We start from the raw sequence: 19,381 nt of genomic DNA, 5'->3' as shown, positions 1-19,381 counted from the left end.
GTGGTCCAGGTTCCTCACGTCTTGAGTGAGAGGTGCACAGCTTAGAAGCAGCTAGAGCTCAACGCTATAGAAGCCTACTTAGAGTTTACTTAGAACCTAACAATTAAGAACTAACAATGACAAACTAACAAAAAACCAGCAGAACCTCCTCAGCAGGGTGGGTTACCCCTGAGCTTAGAGCCAAAGTGCCCTCCTTCCATGTCCAAATTTAACTTCCTCACCCACAAAAATGTTAGGGTACACTCAGGCTGGCATGTTTGTTCATATTAATGACATGTTTGTAACTATTAGAGACCATTAGCTCATCCTCACCTCTGTTATTTCTGTCCTAACCGGGTATTTCCATGTTCCATTTTTCTTTCATGGTGTACCTGTTAAGTCTGAAAAAGGCCATGAACTTGGGTGGTTTTATCTACCAACTTGCTTTAACTTGCCCACTTATCTGTGCGAAAGGTCACAAACATATATACTGTATGCATTCGCTCAACACCACCTATCTAGGGTAAAGGTCTCAAACAGATGTATGATAACTTGCCTTAGCTTAACATACAGGATGTTGCCTGTAGGTTCCTTGCATTACAGCTAAAATACTCTGATACAAATTGATAAACCTATTGTAATGACAAACCTATAATATAACAAATGATTAAACTCATAAGAAAAGATATAGCGCTAGCCTGCTTGCATGCACAGATAAGCTACATGGTGTAGGAGGAATAGAGTACAGATAGAACTGCGTTCCTAAGGACCTAAAGAGGAATTCTGTGTAAGCTTGAAAGCTTGTCTCTCTCACAAACAGGAGATGGTCTACCTTTTCTCTTTAATATCCTGAGACCAACATGGCTACAACTACACTCTAAACATTCATAAGGATTCTGTCTTTACTCTAAAGTCCAAATGTTATGTGTGTGGAACACAATGCACTTGTATCTATGAAGGTAGGGATTAATACGTATTCATATTCCTGTTTGACTGGGTTTTTAAATAGCTTTGCCTTGTGCAGTGCACTTCATGAGAATGACCATACTGGATCACAAATGATCCATGTAGCTTGCTATCCTGTCTCTGACAGTGGCCAGTGCCGGATGCCTCAGAGGGAAAGAACAAAACAGAGCAATTATCAAGTGATCCATCCTCTGTCATCCAGATCCAACTTCTGGCCGTTGGAAGTTTAGGGTATGTCTGGGGTGCAATAGGAGACCTACACCATGGCCACAGCTGGCCCGGGTCAGCTAACACAGTCTACGGGGCTAATAACTGCAGTGTAGACATTCAGACTTAGCTCTGAGAATCAGCGCTATGGGTTTTTTATTGCAGTGTAGATGTATTCTTAGGACACCCAGAGCATGAGGTTGCATCCCTGACCATCTTGGCTAGTAGCCACTGATGTACCTATCCTTCATGAACTTATCTAATTCTTTTTGAACCCAGTTATACTTTTGACCTTCACAACATCCCCCAGCAATTAGTTCCACAGGTTGATTGTGTGTTGTGTGAAGTAGTACTTCCTTTTGTTTGTTTTAAACCTACTGCCTGTTCACTTTATCATGTGACCTCCGGTTCTTATGTTATGTTGAGGGGTAAATAGCACTTCCCTAATCATTTTCTCCACACCATTCCTGATTTTATAGACCTCTGTCATATCCACATCCCCCTTTAATTGTCTCTTTAAAAAGACTGGGATTGTTCATCTTAGATCTCCTCATATGGAAGCTGTTCCATACCCCAATAATTTTTGTTGCCGTTCTCTGCACCTTTTCCAATTCTAATACATCTTTTTTGAGATGAGGCAACCAAATTGCACACAGTATTCAAAATGTGGCTTTCTGTAGTGGCATTAAGATTTTCTGTCTTATTATCTATCCCTTGCCTAATGATTCCTAACATTCTGTTAGCTTTTTTGACTGCTGCTGCACTTTGAGTGGATGTTTTCAGAGAGCTATTCACAATGACTCCGAGATCTCTTTCTTGAGTGGTAACAGCTAATTTAGACCCTATCACTTTATATGTATAATTAGGATTATGTTTCCCAGTGTGCATTACTGTGCACTTACCAACATGGAATTTCATCTGCCAATTTGTTCATGGATGCTCTGTACAAAACATGCAGTATCTTCATGTAGTGTGAGTAGCCTTTAAGCAAGGGTTTCAGTTAATGAACAAGGGTTTCTTAGCAGAGGGTGGGATTCTGAAGAAATCATGCAAGGAAGGGGCGAGCAGAACACTGATCTGGTGAAATGCAGCTAAACAGGGAGAACTTCATGGGATGGGGAAACTCTAGGAATCTGACCAATAGATTTTTTTTCTTCTTTTTTAACCACATGTTTAGTAGTATGTTCTTTGTGGTCTCTTGTGCTGTTCCCCCTCGCCCCTTCCACCTTTCCTTGCATTCATCTTTCATTCAGTTTGGGCCCTACTTTTCTCAGTCCCACTATGCTGATGGGGTGGTGTTTCTGACTTGCTCTCCCACTCATTTCATGTGCTGGCTAGCAGGTGAAATTTACAGAAATCTTGATCTGATTCCTTATGCTTGTGAAAAGACGGTTACTCACCTTTGTAACTGTTGTTCTTCGAGATGTGTTGCTCACATCCATTCCAGTTAGGTGTGCGCGCCGCGCGTGCACGTTCGTCGGAAACTTTTTACCCTAGCAACTCCAGTGGGCCGGCAGGTCGCCCCCTGGAGTGGCGCCGCCATGGCGCCCAATATATATCCCTGCCGGCCCGCCCGCTCCTCAGTTCCTTCTTGCCAGCTACTCCGACAGTGGGGAAGGAGGGCGGGTGTGGAATGGATGTGAGCAACACATCTCGAAGAACAACAGTTACAAAGGTGAGTAACCGTCTTTTCTTCTTCGAGTGATTGCTCACATCCATTCCAGTTAGGTGACTCCCAAGCCATACCTAGGCGGTGGGGTCGGAGTGAGAAGTCGCGGCACGGAGCACTGCAGTTCCGAAGGCCGCATCCTCCCTCGACTGCTGGACCAGGGCGTAGTGGGAAGCAAAGGTGTGGACCGATGACCAGGTCGCTGCCCGACAGATTTCCTGGATGGGCACGCGGGCGAGGAAAGCCAGCGACGACGCCTGCGCCCTGGTAGAATGCGCAGTCACACGGCCCGTAGGGACATGGGCCAAGTCATAACAGGTCCTGATACAGGACGTAACCCAAGAGGATACCCTCTGGGAGGAGATAGGAAGCCCTTTCATACGATCTGCTACCGCCACGAAAAGCTGGGGGGATTTTCGGAAGGGCTTAGTCCAGCGAGTGGAGCTGCTGCTCCCTGCCTGAGGAGTGAGGTTTTGGGAAAAAAACCGGAAGGAAAATCTCTTGGTTGACGTGGAAGGCTGAGACCACCTTGGGCAGAAAAGCAGGGTGTGGTCTCAGCTGCACCTTGTCCTTGTGGAAGACCGTATATGGGGGGTCTACCACAAGAGCTCGGAGCTCCGACACCCGTCTAGCTGAGGTGATAGCCACTAGAAAGGCAGTTTTCCAAGAGAGGTAGAGCAGGGAGCAAGTAGCTAACGGCTCAAAGGGGGGCCCCATGAGCCGGGACAACACCAGGTTAAGATCCCAGGTTGGAGCAGGGGGACGGACGTTAGGGAATAAACGTTCCAGCCCTTTCAGGAATCTCGACACCGTCGGGTGAGAAAAAACGGAGCGACCGTCCGCACCCGGGTGAAAGGTGGAGATAGCTGCTAGGTGGACTCGCAACGACGATAAGGCCAGACCTTGCCCTTTGAGGGACCAAACGTAGTCTAAGATTTCGGTTATCGAAACTTCCATAGGGCGGAGATTTCTCTCTACGCACCAACAGGAGAAGCGCTTCCATTTCGCCGAATATGTGGCTCTTGTGGACGGTTTCCTGCTGCTCAAGAGCACCTCTCTCACAGGCGTGGAGCAGCGCAGCTCGGAACCAGTCAGCCACGCAGGAGCCACGCCGCTAGGTGCAGCGACTGCAGGTCTGGGTGACAGAGGGTCCCGTGGTCCTGGGTAAACAGGTCCGGATGAAGGGGCAGGGGAACTGGGTCGGCTATGGCCAAGTCCAGCAGCATGGTGTACCAGTGCTGCCTGGGCCATGCCGGGGCCACCATGATCACGAGAGCCCTGTCTCTGCGCACCTTCAGGAGGACCTTGTGGACCAGAGGGAATGGGGGAAACGCATAGTACAGGTGGGTCGACCACTGGATGAGGAAGGCATCCGCTATCGACCCCGGCTCCCTGCCCTGAAAGGAGCAGAACGCTTGGCACTTCCTGTTCCCCTTGGACGCGAAGAGGTCCACCCGGGGATAACCCCACCTCCGGAAAATGGAGAGAGCGACGTCCGGGCGAAGGGACCACTCGTGTGACAGGAAGGATCTGCTCAATCGATCCGCCAGCGTGTTCCGTACTCCAGGGAGGAAGGAAGCCCTGAGGTGAATTGAGTGGGCTACGCAAAAGTCCCAGAGTCGTATCGCCTCGTGGCACAGGGAGGAGGACCTGGTGCCGCCCTGCTTGTTGATATAGTACATGGTCGTCGTGTTGTCCGTGAACACGGCGACACAACGACCCTGAAGCTGATGACAGAACGTTTGACAAGCAAGGCGGACCGCTCTCAACTCCCGCATGTTGATGTGTAGCCCCACCTCCTCCTGGGACCACAGGCCCTGTGTCCGCAGGGTCCTTAGGTGGGCCCCCCAGCCTAGATCTGAGGCATCCGTTGTCAGGGATACCGAGGGCTGAGAGGGGTGGAAGGGAAGACCCGCACATAATACGGACTGGTCTAACCACCAGCCGAGAGAATCTAAGACCTTCTGGGGGATTGTGACTAACATGTCTAACGGTTGCCTTGCCGGCCTGTAATGACTGATAAGCCACAGCTGGAGAGGCCTCATGTGGAGCCGAGCGTAGTCGGTCACAAAGGTGCACGCCGCCATGTGGCCTAACAGGGTTAGACATGTCCTCACTGACGTCAGTGGGGCTGACCGCAAACGTTGAACGATCGCCGCCATGGTCTGAAACCGTTGCAGAGGCAGCGAGGCCCTGCCCACAGTGGCGTCCAGGACGGCCCCGATAAATTCCACCTTCTGCGTGGGCCTCAGGGTGGACTTGTCTGTGTTTATCAAGAGGCCCAGACTTGCAAACATTCCGGTGATCACGCGGACATGGCTGTTGACTTGCTGTTCCGACGTGCCCCGAATCAACCAGTCGTCCAGATAAGGGAACACGTGGACACGGTTGCGCCGAAGATGCGCCACGACAACTGCCATGCATTTTGTAAACACCCTCGGGGCCGTGGACAGGCCGAATGGGAGGACTGCAAATTGATAATGAAGAGCCCCCACAACAAAGCGGAGAAAGCGTCTGTGGCGTGGCCAAATGGCAATGTGGAAATACGCGTCCTGCATGTCGAGGGCGGCGTACCAGTCTCCCGGATCCAGGGATGGAATAATGGTCCCCAGGGATACCATGCGGAACTTCAACTTCACGAGGTATTTGTTGAGTTCTCGCAGGTCGAGGATAGGCCTGAGGCCCCCCTTGGCCTTGGGGATCAGAAAGTAGCGGGAATAAAATCCCTTGCCTTTCTCGTTTTCCGGAACCGCCTCTATAGCTCCTTTGCTGAGGAGCGTCTGCACCTCCTGCCGAAGGAATTGCTCGTGAGAGGGGTCCCTGAAGAGGGACGAGGAAGGAGGGCGGGAAGGAGGAAATGAAACAAACTGCAGGCGGTATCCCGTCTCCACCATGCTTAAGACCCAGCGGTCCGATGTTATTTGGGACCACGCCGGGAGGAAAAACGAAAGGCGGTTGGAAAACGGAGGGGAAGGATCCATAGGGGAAACTGTTACCGCGCCCTCGGGCGCACCTTCAAAATGAAGGCTTAGGACCAGGCGGGGGTTTTGAGGAGCCTTGGTTCTGCCCCCCTTGGTTCCCCGACTGCCTGCGCCTTCCGTTCCTGCCGCGGCGCCTGTAAAGGTCCTGCCGCTGGCGGAACTGGGAAAACTGCCTACGTTGCTGCTGTTGTTGCGACCTAAAGGGTCTACGCTGCGTCACGGGGGTGTGCATCCCGAGGGACCGCATAATAACCCGGTTGTCTTTTAGACTCTTGAGTCTGGGGTCTGTCTTATCAGAAAACAGGCCCTGGCCTTCGAAAGGAAGGTCCTGTATGGTATGCTGGAGCTCCGGCGGAAGGCCGGAAACCTGCAGCCAGGAGATGCGACGCATCGTAACTCCTGACGCGAGGGTACGGGCAGCCGAGTCCGCAGCGTCCAAGGAGGCTTGTAAGGCCGTGCGTGCGACCTTCTTGCCTTCGTCCAAGATGGCCGTAAACTCTTGGCGAGCATCCTGTGGCAGCAGCTCCTTAAATTTGTCCACTGCCACCCAGGAATTAAAGGCATATCTGCTCAGCAGGGCCTGCTGGTTGGAGACCCTGAGCTGCAGCGCCCCAGCCGAATACACCTTACGGCCAAGGAGGTCCATCCGCCTGGCTTCTCTGGATTTGGGGGCTGGAGCCTCCTGGCCGTGACGCTCCCTATCGTTCACTGATTGCACCACCAGTGAACCCGGAGTCGGGTGTACATGGAGATATTCGTATCCCCTAGAAGGGGCCATGTACTTCCTCTCGACTCCTTTCGCTGTCGGAGGGATGGAGGCCGGGGACTGCCAGATGGTATTGGCGTTGGCCTGGATGGTCCGTATGAAGGGCAGGGCGACCCTGGTGGGAGCATCAGAAGAGAGGATGGTTACAATTGGATCCTCTATCTCCGAGACCTCCTCTGCCTGCAGACTCAGATTTTGAGCCAATCGCCTGAGGAGGTCTTGGTGCGCCCTGAGATCCAGCGGGGGGGGGACTGTTGGAGGAGGTACCCGCCACCGCCTCATCCGGGGAGGAGGAAGATGAGACCCCAGGCACGAGAGTGTCTAACTGAGGGTCTTCCTCAGCCCTCGCCTCTGCCTCCGGAGCCGCAGCGGAGTCCTGCTGCTTGCACCCTTCCTCCCCTTCCGGGGAGGGAGGGGGGCGAGACAACGAGGCTTCAGGGGCCCTACGCTCCGCAGTCGCCGGTCTAGCAGGGAGCTGCTGGGGGCCCTGGGCCTGATGGTATGCCCAGGGTGTCCAGAATCCCCACTGTTGTGGGCCTTGGTCCTGCAGCGGCGGATCACCGAACAGCGCCGCCTGCCTGTCGGTGCCCGGCGCATACCCGCTGTCCGTCTGGGAAGATACGGACGGCTGTCTCGAGGGCCATGGTGGGGCCGACCCTGGATGGTAAGGGTCTGCGCGGGCCGGCACGGAGGATCGTCTCGGTGCCGGGGACCGGTGCCGGGAGTCATATCGGTGCCGGGATCGGGACCGGGATCTGTCACGGTGCCGGGATCCTGATCGGTACCGGGCGCCGCTTCGGTGCCGGGACCTGCCACCAGCTCGGTGCCGGGAGGTCGACCGGGACCTGCCACCAGCTCGGTGCCGGGAGGTCGACCGAGACTGGGACCTGCCACCAGCTCGGTGCCGGGAGGTCGACCGGTGCGGCGAGTAGCGTCGGGACCTGCTCCTGGAATCGCGGTGCCGGTGTCGACGACTGGAGCCTGACCGCGACCGTCTCGATGCCGACCGGTGCCGCGAGTGCGACCGGTACCGCTGAGGGGAGCGGTGCCGGGACTGCGAGCGGCGTCGGGATCTGGAGCGCCCAAGACGTCGGGACCTGGATCGTGAACGACTGTCTCTGGGCGGTGCCGATATCATGGGCTTGCCTCTGGACACGACCCGCACCGGAGGTACCGGGGGTGGCAGCCGAGTGGGCTCAGTCAGGGCAATAAGGTCCCGAGCCGAGGCGAAGGTCTCCGGTGTGGATGGGACCACTATCTCAACCCCAGATCTCATGTGGGAGCTCGGCTGTACCGGACTCAACGGACCCGCCGGGCCCGGAGTCAACGGTGCTGACGGTGCCGGCGGCGCCACGGCCGATGTCGAGGCCGGGCGCTCTAGCCGGGTCTGCCTGGCCGGAGTATCAGACTTCAGCCTTGGCTCTGACTCCAGTGCCGGAGAGGGTCGGTGCCGAGGAGTCTTCTCGGTGCCGGAGCGATCCGGTGCCGGTGCCGATACCACGGCCTGCGAAGCCGTCGGGTCAAGTGCCGCCTCCATTAGGAGAGTTCGGAGCCTTTGATCCCTCTCCTTCTTTGTCCTCGGCTTAAAAGCCTTACAGATGCGGCACTTGTCGGATCTGTGCGATTCCCCGAGGCACTTCAGGCACGCTTCGTGGGGATCGCTGGTAGGCATGGGCTTCTTGCAGGCCGCACACTGCTTGAAGCCCAGCGAAACAGGCATGAGCCTGGCGCCGGGTGCCGGGAAGGGCTAAGCCCCCGGCGAAGAACTACTTAACAACTATTTAACTTAACTATCTACTTAACAAACTAATTAACAACTATAATGGAACTAGAGATGAACGATAGATAAACGATAGAGAACTAGGAGAGCTAGGGACGTGGAGAACAGCTATGCCGCGCTCCACAGTTCCAACAACCGACACGGCGGTAAGAAGGAACTGAGGAGCGGGCGGGCCGGCAGGGATATATATTGGGCGCCATGGCGGCGCCACTCCAGGGGGCGACCTGCCGGCCCACTGGAGTTGCTAGGGTAAAAAGTTTCCGACGAACGTGCACGCGCGGCGCGCACACCTAACTGGAATGGATGTGAGCAATCACTCGAAGAAGAACTTCAGAGATCAGGAGTCTGGCAAACAGTTGGTTGTCCAGACACTGAAATGGAGTGTGGTGTGTGTTTTGTTTTTGTTTTGTTTTTTTTGCGGGGCAGGGGGAGACTGCTGGATGAGATGGAGCAAGAATAACTTGGGTCCTTTTCAGTGTTCTTTTTTCCCCCTCTATTTTTGATCAGATGGCCTGGATCCAGTTTTGGTATAACCCCTATAAAATGTGAACCTCCTGCACTTTCTTAATCATCAGATCTTCTCTCTATTTGCATTTTGAGTGCTATCCGTTGACATTATAGGTAAAAATAAATGTTTACTGCTGTTATCTCTGCAGAGTGAGCGAGCTGGATTCTACTCCTTCCTGTGCATCCCCCACAGAATTGTTAACCAGGTTTTGGTCAGTTACACCTGTGTGAAATGGTTTTATCCACAGGGACTATAACCTGGGAGTTTCAGCGCCAAAGTATGGACTTCTATAGTTTAGCTGAACAAGACTGGTCCAGGGGTAGCTCAGTGCAGACTTTAACCTACAGAATCTTGGTGGCGGTGGTGATGCGTAAGCCTGAAAGACGTCAGCTTAACTCTGTTTACAGGATTGGCATCTAGAAAACATCTTTATATGTAAACTGAGCGACTTGATCTGGAGTTCCTGGCAGCTGATCAGCATAGAATCCCATGTCTTTTATTTTATTTTTTTAAAACCCACTATCTGGGGTATAATCTCATTTTAATTTTGCAGACCACTTTGAGATTGTTGGATGAAAGCACAAATGATTTATGTAGTGTGTGATCAGCGATGAGTCTTTCTGTTCATTGACAATGTCAGAAGCACTGCTGACTGTGGACATGACCCAGCAACGAAATGCTTGTGACCTTCCATACTGTACAAATCCTGGAAGGCCATCGATACTAGCTCCGTGGCATGCCGACTGTTGTATGTTCCCATTTCAAGGCAGGCGAAATAATAATATACACTGGACTGTCATAGAAAGTTAAGCTGAATCCAAAGCATGTGATTACTTACAAATCCGTGCAGAATCATGGCTTTTGGCAAGTCTTACTCTCCCTGCTGCTTCTAGATAGGTAGCTGGCTTGAACTTTGTGCCAGCATCACTTGGTTTATAGCCCACAATTCGTTAATAATGACCAGCATGATTGACACTGACATATGACTGGCTGTTATGGCTGAAACTGTAAAGCTAGATGAGACTGTGGCAAATGCATACAGTGAAAACAGGTTTTATGGCCACTGCAAAGCAATGGTCGCTTGCTTCGTCAGGAAACATGCTAGTGTTTTGTATCTTCTGCAATACTAAATAATCTTGTGAAAACTAAGCACGCATGAAATGAAGGGCTGAGTTTCAAAGATGGTATAAAATTTATCCTGGAGAATGACTGGCTAGGATAGCAAGAAGGAAGCAGACGAGTTTGCTTGTGGTCATGCAGTATCTGGGAGGCTCTAAGAAATGGAGAGAGGAAGAGGGAGAGAAAAAGAAGTTCAAAGAACAAAACCTCTGGGAATTCTGCGGTCAATAAATTGCTATGTGAGTGGTTCATAGCTACAAGACTGGGAAGAAGTGTCACTTTGTAAAGTAACATGTAGAAGATCCAAATGAGATGGGTGTGTGTGTGTGTGTGTGTAATGAACCCATCCATTTGAAGAATTCAAGTTCAAAACCTCAATTAATGTCTTCAGGGAATTTAGAGATTTCTTTGCAGACAAGAATTGAAGTGGTCCCTGCTCTGATGTTATGAAGATGTCGGGATAACAACTCAATTTATGCAGCAATTAAAAATAATATGGACTTGATATTTTTATATTTGATATTTGTGTGTGCGCAAAGTGAAGTGTCAATACTTCATTCATTCTCCTAAATAAGACAGTCTCTTGTGTGCGTTCCCAGAGGTGAAAGTGTGGCATGGAGTGAGAGATGGTTTGGTTTTTGTTTTTCTCTTTTCTGCTTAAAGTAATAAATGCAAAATGCATTGTTACCTTAGGTAAACAGTGTGTTCCCTCATCTTGGCACCTTTTCCTGCTCGTGCGCCTGTGTCGTGCCTTGTGTCTTATTTGCAGTTCTGTATGAACATAAATCATAGACTTCTACAAGCCTTTTCCACTTCACTAACCAAACTAAAATCCCTCTGCACCTCTCCTCTCTACCCACACGCTTAGTTTGAATTATAAGAATTAAAACTGAGTGAGGTGTGACTGATGTCTGAATACACTTGTGGGACAGATTGTGAACCTGTTACTGAGTCAGGTAGACCCAGTGAAATCAACTGGACTATTTGGATAGTAATCTCACTACTGTGATTGGGATGTGCACAACATGGCCCTGTATTATTACTATTACTATTATACATTAATATAATAATTAATAGTACCTAGCTCTTCCACTTTTTCTGTAAAGCACGTATCATTATCCTTATTTTATAGATAGGGAAACTGAGGCATGCGATAGTAAAGTAACTTGCTTAAGGTCACCCAGCAGGCCAGTGGCAGGGCTGGGAAATAGAATCCACCCTCCAGAGTCCCAGTCAAGTGCTCTATTAGGCCACTATATAATGGACAAACCCCCCCAATTCTGGTGGGTGTTAAACTGAAAAACTCTTTACACTGAGGCCAGATTTTTGATTCTCCACCCTCCAGAGGTGGAAAGTACCCATAGCTCCCAATCAAGTCAAGAAGAGGGGTGGGTTTGTAGCACCTCTGAAAATCTTTTCAGGGGATTAGTCATTTTAATACAGAGGTGGGCAGACTACAGCCTGTGGGACCCTCCTGCCCCAGGAGGCTAGTCCCTGGCCCCTCTCCTGCTGTTCCCCCACACCCATAGCCTCAGCTTGCCCCACCGCCAGCACAGTGCTCTGGGCGGCAGGGCTGCGAGCTCCTGGGGCAGCACCGCTGCAGAGCTGGGGCCTGACCCGGTGCTCTGTGCTGTGCAGTGTGTGGCTGGCTCCAGCTGGGTGGTGTGGCTGCCTGTCCTGGTGCTCTGGGCATTATGGCTGTAGCGCTGCCAGCCACTGGTGCTCCAGGCAGAGCGGTAAGGGGGCAGGGAGTGTGGGGGAGAGTTGGATAGAGGGCAGGGGAGTTTGGGTGGTGGTCAAGGGGCGGGGGTGTGGATAGGGGTCAGGGCGGTCAAAGGGCAGGGAACAGGGGTGTTGAATGGGGGCAGGGGTTCCCGGGGGCAGTCAGGAAGGACAGGGGTTGTATGGGCCAGTGGGGGGCAGTCAGGGGTAGGGGTTCTTGGGGCAGTCAGGGGACAGGGAGAAGGGGTGGTTGGATGGGGCAGTTGTCCCGGGGGGGGCAGTCAGGAATGAGAGGAGGGTTGGATGGGGTGGCGAGGGGCAGTCAGGGGTGGGGATTCTGGGGGCTGTTGGGGAAACAGGGAACGGGGGGGTTGGATGGGGTAGGAGTCCTTGGGGGGCTGTCAAGGTTCCTTCCCCACTCTGAACTTTAGGGTACAGATGTGGGGACCTGCATGAACACTTCTAAGCTTAACTACCAGCTTAGCTCTGGTCTCGCTGCCACCAGCCAGATTTCTGAGTTATCTGGAAAACTCTCAAATACGAGCTCCCTTTTCTGGATAGTCTTGAGAGACTTCTTCACCAATTCCCTGGTGAACACCGATCCAACCCCTTGGATCTTAACACAAGGAGAATTTAACCATCCCTCCTCCTTTCCCCCACCAGTTCCTGGTGAGTCCAGATCCAGTCCTCTTGGATCTTAAAACAAGGTAAAATCAATCAGGTTCTTAAACAGAAAGCTTTTAATTAAAGAAAGAAAGGTAAAAATCATCTCTGTAAAATCAGGATGGAAAATAACTTTACAGGGTAATCAGATTCATAGAGCCCAGAGGAATCCCCTCTAGCCTTAGGTTCAAAGTTACAGCAAAGAGAGGTAAAATCCTCTCAGCAAAAAGGAACATTTACAAGTTGAGAAAACAAAAATAAAACTAACACGCCTTGCCTGGCTGTTACTTACAAGTTTGAAACATGAGAGACTGATTCAGAAAGATTTGGAGAACATGGATTGATGTCTGGTCCCTCTTAGTCCCAAAAGCGAACAACCCCCAAGACAAAGAGCACAAAAAAAAACCTTACCGCCACCAAGATTTGAAAGTATCTTGTCCCCTTATTGATCCTCTGGGTCAGGTGTCAGCCAGGTTTTCTGAGCTTCTTAACCCTTTACAGGTAAAAGGATTTAGGTGTCTCTGGCCATGAGGGATTTTATAGTATTGTACACAGGAGGGCTGTTCCCTTCCCTTTATAGTTATGACAGGGGCCATCAGGGAGCGAGGAGCAGGAGTGGTCGGATAGATGGTGGAGCTGTTTGCCCTCCATACAGTTTCAGAAACCTGATGCTGCCCTTGGCCCAAAAAGTTTGCCTGCCGCTGTTTTAATAGGTTCCATCTGACTCAGTGTAGATGTTTTTGTCTGTGGGCAGGTAGGGGCACCTGTCAGTTCAGACTTTGCAGTTTCCGTTGAAGAAGCGGCTCTGCAATCTCTGTGTGATTAGCACAGCGGAAAGGCACAAGGTCTGTCCGGAGATAGTCACCATGTAAAAACATTGCAACACCCACAGTGCTGTAAATGTAGGTGTTTGAGCCCTGTGGAAATCAGCTGAGCTTGTTTATAATCTTCACAACGCTCATACAGTAATGACTGCAGAGGAGTCACAAGAGAATTGTGTGTGTGTGTGTTTAATGTATGTTGTGAAGTATATGCTCCAGCTGATAAGATTTTTCTTTTGTGCTTTCAGTGACACACAGGGGCTTTAATCATGAGCAACCCTTTTGCATGGCTTGCAGAGCCACTGGACTCCAACCAGCCTGCGAAGAAGTTCTTCAATCTGAACAAATTGGGAGATGCGAGATATGGTATGTTGGCAGCATTCAGAAGGAACTGCCTGGTACGTGCGTACTCAGGCTGCAATGGGCATTGGAAATAACTATGGGAAGGCACTGCAGCTCTAGATGATACTTGATTTTGTGGGCACAGAAACATGGGTACAAATTCAAAAGCCGTTCCCTGAAGATCAATTTGTAATCCTGTTTTTTCGGTACTAGCATCTAGGCTTATTTAATTTCCTATTATGACGAGGTTCTTTTTTCTAAACTGGACTGCACATTGGTTGTTTATGTGGTAGCGGAGTGCTTCCTACCGGTGAGGTGTGTCCCCCAGGCTAGGCATGAAGGTCTAGCCAGATCAGTGGAAGGACAGGTTTTGCCCATGCTGCCTTGATGATGTGATGGATTTGACAGGAGTGTGTGATTGCAAGATGTATACCACCAATAAAGATGTGTGAAATCCCGGCCCCATTATAGTCAATGTCAAGACTCCCATTGACTTCAGTGGAGCCAGAACTTTGCTACCCAAAAGGTGAAAGGACACAGCCATGCCCAGATATCTGGAAAATTCATCTAAAAGGGGAAAATCAATCTGCTTTCTGTCTCTTCCCCCACAGGACGTTTGCCGTTTTCTATCAAGGTCCTCCTGGAGGCAGCCGTCCGTAACTGTGACGAGTTCCTAGTGAAGAAGGAAGATGTTGAGAATATCCTCAGCTGGAATGTGATGCAGAACAAGAATGTCGAAGTGCCATTTAATCCTGCACGAGTTATTCTGCAGGATTTAACGTGAGTCGAATGTTTCCTAAGACTAGGAAAATAGGTTTGTAAAAACCACAACCATTCGCAGTGGGCAAAGCAGAGGGAAATAGAGGTTGCATGCGGTGCCACGTTATTCTAAACATACTGCATGTCTAGTTGGCAGAGCTCCTTTAAGCAAACAGTGGTCATTTTAAAAGCACTTCCTCAGAAGTCCACTGTACTTTGGACCTCGGACCCAGGTGATAAGAAGGAATGCAGCACAGCCTTGGTGTTCTCCACGTTACTGGACTACAGATTCATTCTGTTTCTCACCCTAGCAAATAATACATTGCCTGGCATTCTCCAAAATGCACCATGGGCACCGAGGACTCAATCATGCTCACCTTTTGAAGTCAGTGGCAAAACTGTCATTGCCTCTGCTGGGAACAGCATTGGGGTCCTAAGTAGCACACATCCTGGGAGGTGTGAGGTATGGTGACCGCTTTACAGATGGAGACACTGAAGCACAGAGAGGTTGACCTATACTTTCTAAAGAGCTCAGTTCCCATTTAGACACCTAAATAAATGTCCAGGGTCGCTGCTGATCTCTTCTAAAATCTGCCCATAAGTGTCACAGTGGGAGCTGCTGAGTGCTGAGCTTTCTTGAAAAGATTAGCCCTTGTATCAGAGCCTAAATGGGAGTGAACTGTACTGAAAATCTGGCTCTTGGCACAAGGCCTTATAGTGAGTAAATTGCTAGTTCGAGTTTCAAATTTTGAGGGTTCCTCATTTTCAGCCCTGTGCATTCTGTAATTCAGTGGCCCACATCACCTTGAGTACTCTGGGTACATAAATGCATGTATTCTGGTGTCATTCCCTCAGTCCCCCATAATGTTGCAAATAACTGCCCTGTTTCTCCTCTTCTCTGTCGGCCAGTTAGCTCATAATATCAGTTGCTTTCTTTGCTGTACATGTAGCCTGGGGAAATTGGTATGCACCCACTATGTTCAGATGCATATTTTCTTAGATCACAGGAACTGCCATAATATAAACGTGAGCTGTGTTGGTTGGAGTATTGTCTGTCTGTCTAAACATTTAGGATTGCAAAAAAGAAAAGCAAAGTCCCTTACCCCATTCGCAGTGTTGAACCTGTTGTATTTAGTAAGCTGCACTATTTTTCTTACACACAAGTCTTCTGTAACATTATGGGCTCATTATTTTTAGTCCATTGCATCGAAGAACATCTTTGCTTGTTGCACTTGGAGCTCTAAAACAGCCTCTCCTGGCAGGTATTTCAGGAAGAACACTCGGAGTCTAATCCTAAATGGTCCTGAATGACCATGACCACATCACTGGACACTAAGTGCACTCGGCACCCTGCAGAATTAAATGTTTTGTTATGCGAGGATGTTTCCCGAAAATAACAGTCTAAAAGTGAAGTGCTGAGTGCTACATAAAATGCCTCTGATGGGCAGCAGTAGTTAGGGTAACCTTGGAAATGGCAAATTGTACCATCTGTGATGGGCAAGCAAACATGGAAAGTTATGGTCTCATGGTTAGAACATGACACTGACTGCCAGAATTCCTGGTTTCTAATCCTGACTAGCGGTGTGGCCTTGGATTAAACCACTTAACCCATTGTGCCTCAGTCTGTCCACCTGAGAGATTAAGAAAGGTTTACCTATTTCACTTCTTCAGCACGGGAAGGTTTAACTGATCAGTGGTTCCAGATGCTCTGATGAGACACTACTGTGTAAACCGAGAGGAAGGTCTTTTGTTTGTTGCCATGTCAGTTCTTGGAGCAACCATGTTTATAGGACTGTTACAAAATCTTGTTACCAGAGGTGAAAATGTGACTTCTGGCCAACAGCCTACCAGAAATACTTATGGAGTGTGAAGCATGTGGTGGTCACTTTGGGGGCCTTTAAGTCAAGTTTAAGAACTTGTTGGCACAGCTGGGTGGGGGCTTTGTTATTCTTCCCTCAGTCAGTGCAGTTCTACTCTAGAAAGCCAGCCTGTTCACTCCCACTCTCGTGGATTCTGGGTCACCTTTGGCTTGCAAGTCAAAAGCTGATGATGATTCTACCAACTCATACTACCAACTCATACTAACATGATCTATAATCCTTTAGTTCCTAGAAGGCCTAACCATGATCAGATCTCCATTGGGCGAGGCACTGTACATACAGCTAGTAGGAGGAGAAAAGCGGTAGTATTATCCCAGTATTACAGATAGGAAGCAGATTTACAGAGCAAGGAAGAGTCACTTGCCCAAGGTCACAGTTTGTATCCAGGTCTCATGTCTCCCAGTCCAGTGCCTAAGGTGCACAACCACCTCCCTTTGTCACCTTATGAGTTTCCACCCAAGTGTTCTGCACTGATGAATCCAAATGTGGCTTTGTTCTTTCTTCCACCCCGGTTCTGTGTCCCGCTGCAGTGAAGTGGTGATTCCAGTGTTGGGTTTAGAGTCAGAATCTGCTGGCAGTGTGGCATCGGCTAGCTATGCCCAAGGATCTGGGCTCTGTCCCCTCAATTTGCTTAATTCTCTCATTTTAGGGGCGTACCTGCAGTGGTTGACTTTGCTGCAATGCGTGATGCTGTGAAGAAACTGGGCGGAGACCCTGAAAAAATTAATCCTATCTGTCCTGCTGATCTAGTAATTGATCATTCCATCCAGGTGGATTTTAACAGGAGGTAAGGAAATAAAGCAGATTTTATTTTCCATGCTTGCTAGGAAGCCCCGGCCAGCGGATATTAATTAGCAGAGGTTCACCGAAGTCAGTAGAGCTACACTGCGTAATGCAAACTTAGAGCTCATTGCAGCATCTGAATCTCAGAAACCTGCCTACTGTCCTGCATTTCCTAACTGAGCTGTGTGATATCGTCCTGCTTTCTCATGTCATCCCCTAGTTCTCTTCTGTTTTCCAAACTCCTGAAATTCATCATACTCCAGTTGTCTTACCTAGTAACTTATTCCATATGTATTACTCTCTGTAGGAAATAATAGAACTGCCCACTTGAATGAAAACAATACAAAATGGGGGGGAATCTTAGAATCTAAGAGCACTCAGACTTGAAGGTCAAAAGGGACAATCGTGATCATCTAGTCTGCTCTCCTGCACGTTGCCAGCCACAGAACCTCACCCACCTGCTCCTGAAATAGACCCCTAACATCTGGCTGAGTTACTGAAGTTTTCAAATCATGGTTTTAAAGACTTCAAGTTACAGAGAATCCAGCATTTACACGTTTAAACCTGCAAGTGAGCCATGCTGCAGAGAAGGCAACCCCTCCCTCTTCCTCCCCTCACCCCTCAGGTCTCTGCCAATCTGACTTGGGGGGAAATTCCTTCCTGACCACAAATATGGAAGTCAGTTAGATTGTGGACATGTGGCCCAGCAGGTACCTGGAAAAGAATTCTCTGAAGTAACTCAGAGCCTTCCCCATCTAGTGTCCCATCTCAGACTGGTTTTTGTTTTGTTTTTAAATAAAAGATTTTGATACTATTTTGTGGAAATAAGCCTCTTGACAGATTTTTAAAATATTCCGTTCATGTGATTCTTAGGCCTGGTCCACACTACGCTGTTAAACCGATTTTAACAGCGTTAAATCGATTTAACGCTGCACCCGTCCACACTACACTGCTCTTTATATTGATTTAAAGGGCTCTTTAAATCGATTTCTGTACTCCTACAAAACGAGAGGAGTAACGCTAAAATCGATATTACTATATCGATTTAGGGTTAGTGTGGACGCAAATCGACGTTATAGGCCTCATTCTTTTACAGTAGCTACCCATAGTGCACCGCTCCAGAAATCGTCGCTAGCCTCGGACCACGGACGCACACCACTGAATTAATGTGCCTAGTATGGACGCGCACAATCGACTTTATAATATCTGTTTTATAAAATCGGTTTAAGCTAATTCGAATTTATCCTGTAGTGTAACATACCCTTAGAAAAGCAGGTTTCTTTTAAACCTCAACAGCTATATGGATGCAAACCTCCATTGCCAGTGACCCAGCTAACTGAAAAGCTCAGCAGTTTGTCCAATTCTCTCCCCCCAAGATGTTCACTTGGATCATTTGTCTGAGATCTGCTCCTCGTTAACTTTTAAACTGCACTCTTAAAATATCACTGAGGAAAGTTCAGGAATGGATTTCAGTTTGGAATTAAATGTCCGAAGGGTAGTCTCTGGAGTATATGTACATGTTGGTATTGATCTGTTTAAATATAGTCTTCTTCCATTTAATTTGAATCTCGTATTTATTATGAGAGCTGGCTGGGGGAAAAGTATATTTTCCTGTGAGAATTTTTTGTGACAGTGAAAAATGTCATTTTTGTCAATTTAATTGAAAAATAAAAATATTCGTGGTTCTCGTTTTTACAAAAGCCCAATATTTTCAGTGGAAAAATAGTGTTTCACAGAAAGTAATTTTTGATGAAATCCCATTTTAGATGGACAAATTTCTCAAAATAAAATAAAATGGCTGACCAGCTATAATTGCTGTTTAGTTCTTTCACAGTGACCACAAGGTGCTACATTGCTCAGAGAGTTATAGAAGTGTCCCTGATCCAAAAAGAATCACTTCTTAGGGATTTTTTTGTTTATATGCAGTTGCTTTGTATATTTTTTTAGAAGTACAGGCTTGAACTGTAGTGTACATTTCAGATCAGTATTAGCACATGTTCAGTCAGTTATTGGCATCAGCTTCCTTTACTGCTATACAGCTTGCGTATAATTTAGGTTTTGAAAACTTTCCATTGCTTTAAGATGTAAACTAGACTTTATCAAACTGCAAATATAATGCCTACATTTGGTATGGGATTAGTATTTGAGCCAGATGGTAGATATTACTGTTAAGATATGTTAAGCCCTTTTCATCATTTGCCTTTAGCTCACTGCTGCAATTGCTTGAAACGTATAAAACCGATCAGCATTATGAGGTACGAGGGCTCTTCTGTTTTCTCTTTCACCATATGCACACATCAGACCACACACTAAATTCACTTGGAGACTTGTAGCTCTGTTGTTCATTTATTCACTTACAGGTCAGACAGTTTGCAGAAGAATCAGGAGCTGGAGTTTGAAAGGAACAAAGAAAGATTTGAGTTCTTAAAGGTATGG

At 48.7% G+C, this 19,381-nt stretch overlaps 1 protein-coding gene across 3 annotated transcripts in view; it reads left to right on the top strand.

The window, feature by feature from the left end:
* The window catches only part of ACO1 (aconitase 1), a 57,112-nt gene that overhangs the window by 8,368 nt on the left and 29,363 nt on the right, over positions 1–19,381 (top strand). For all 3 annotated transcript variants that reach the window (XM_030565768.1, XM_030565767.1, XM_030565765.1), the window contains 4 exons: positions 13,430–13,547; positions 14,135–14,303; positions 16,812–16,949; positions 19,306–19,375. In XM_030565768.1, coding sequence (XP_030421628.1) covers positions 13,451–13,547; positions 14,135–14,303; positions 16,812–16,949; positions 19,306–19,375 — 474 coding nt within the window. In that variant the 5' untranslated portion in view covers positions 13,430–13,450. The remainder of the gene's footprint in view (positions 1–13,429; positions 13,548–14,134; positions 14,304–16,811; positions 16,950–19,305; positions 19,376–19,381) is intronic.

Source organism: Gopherus evgoodei, chromosome 6 (assembly GCF_007399415.2).
Source record: "Gopherus evgoodei ecotype Sinaloan lineage chromosome 6, rGopEvg1_v1.p, whole genome shotgun sequence".
NCBI lineage: Eukaryota > Metazoa > Chordata > Testudines > Testudinidae > Gopherus > Gopherus evgoodei.
Note: the sequence above shows the minus strand (reverse complement) of the source record. Positions and strands in the feature narration are given on the sequence as shown.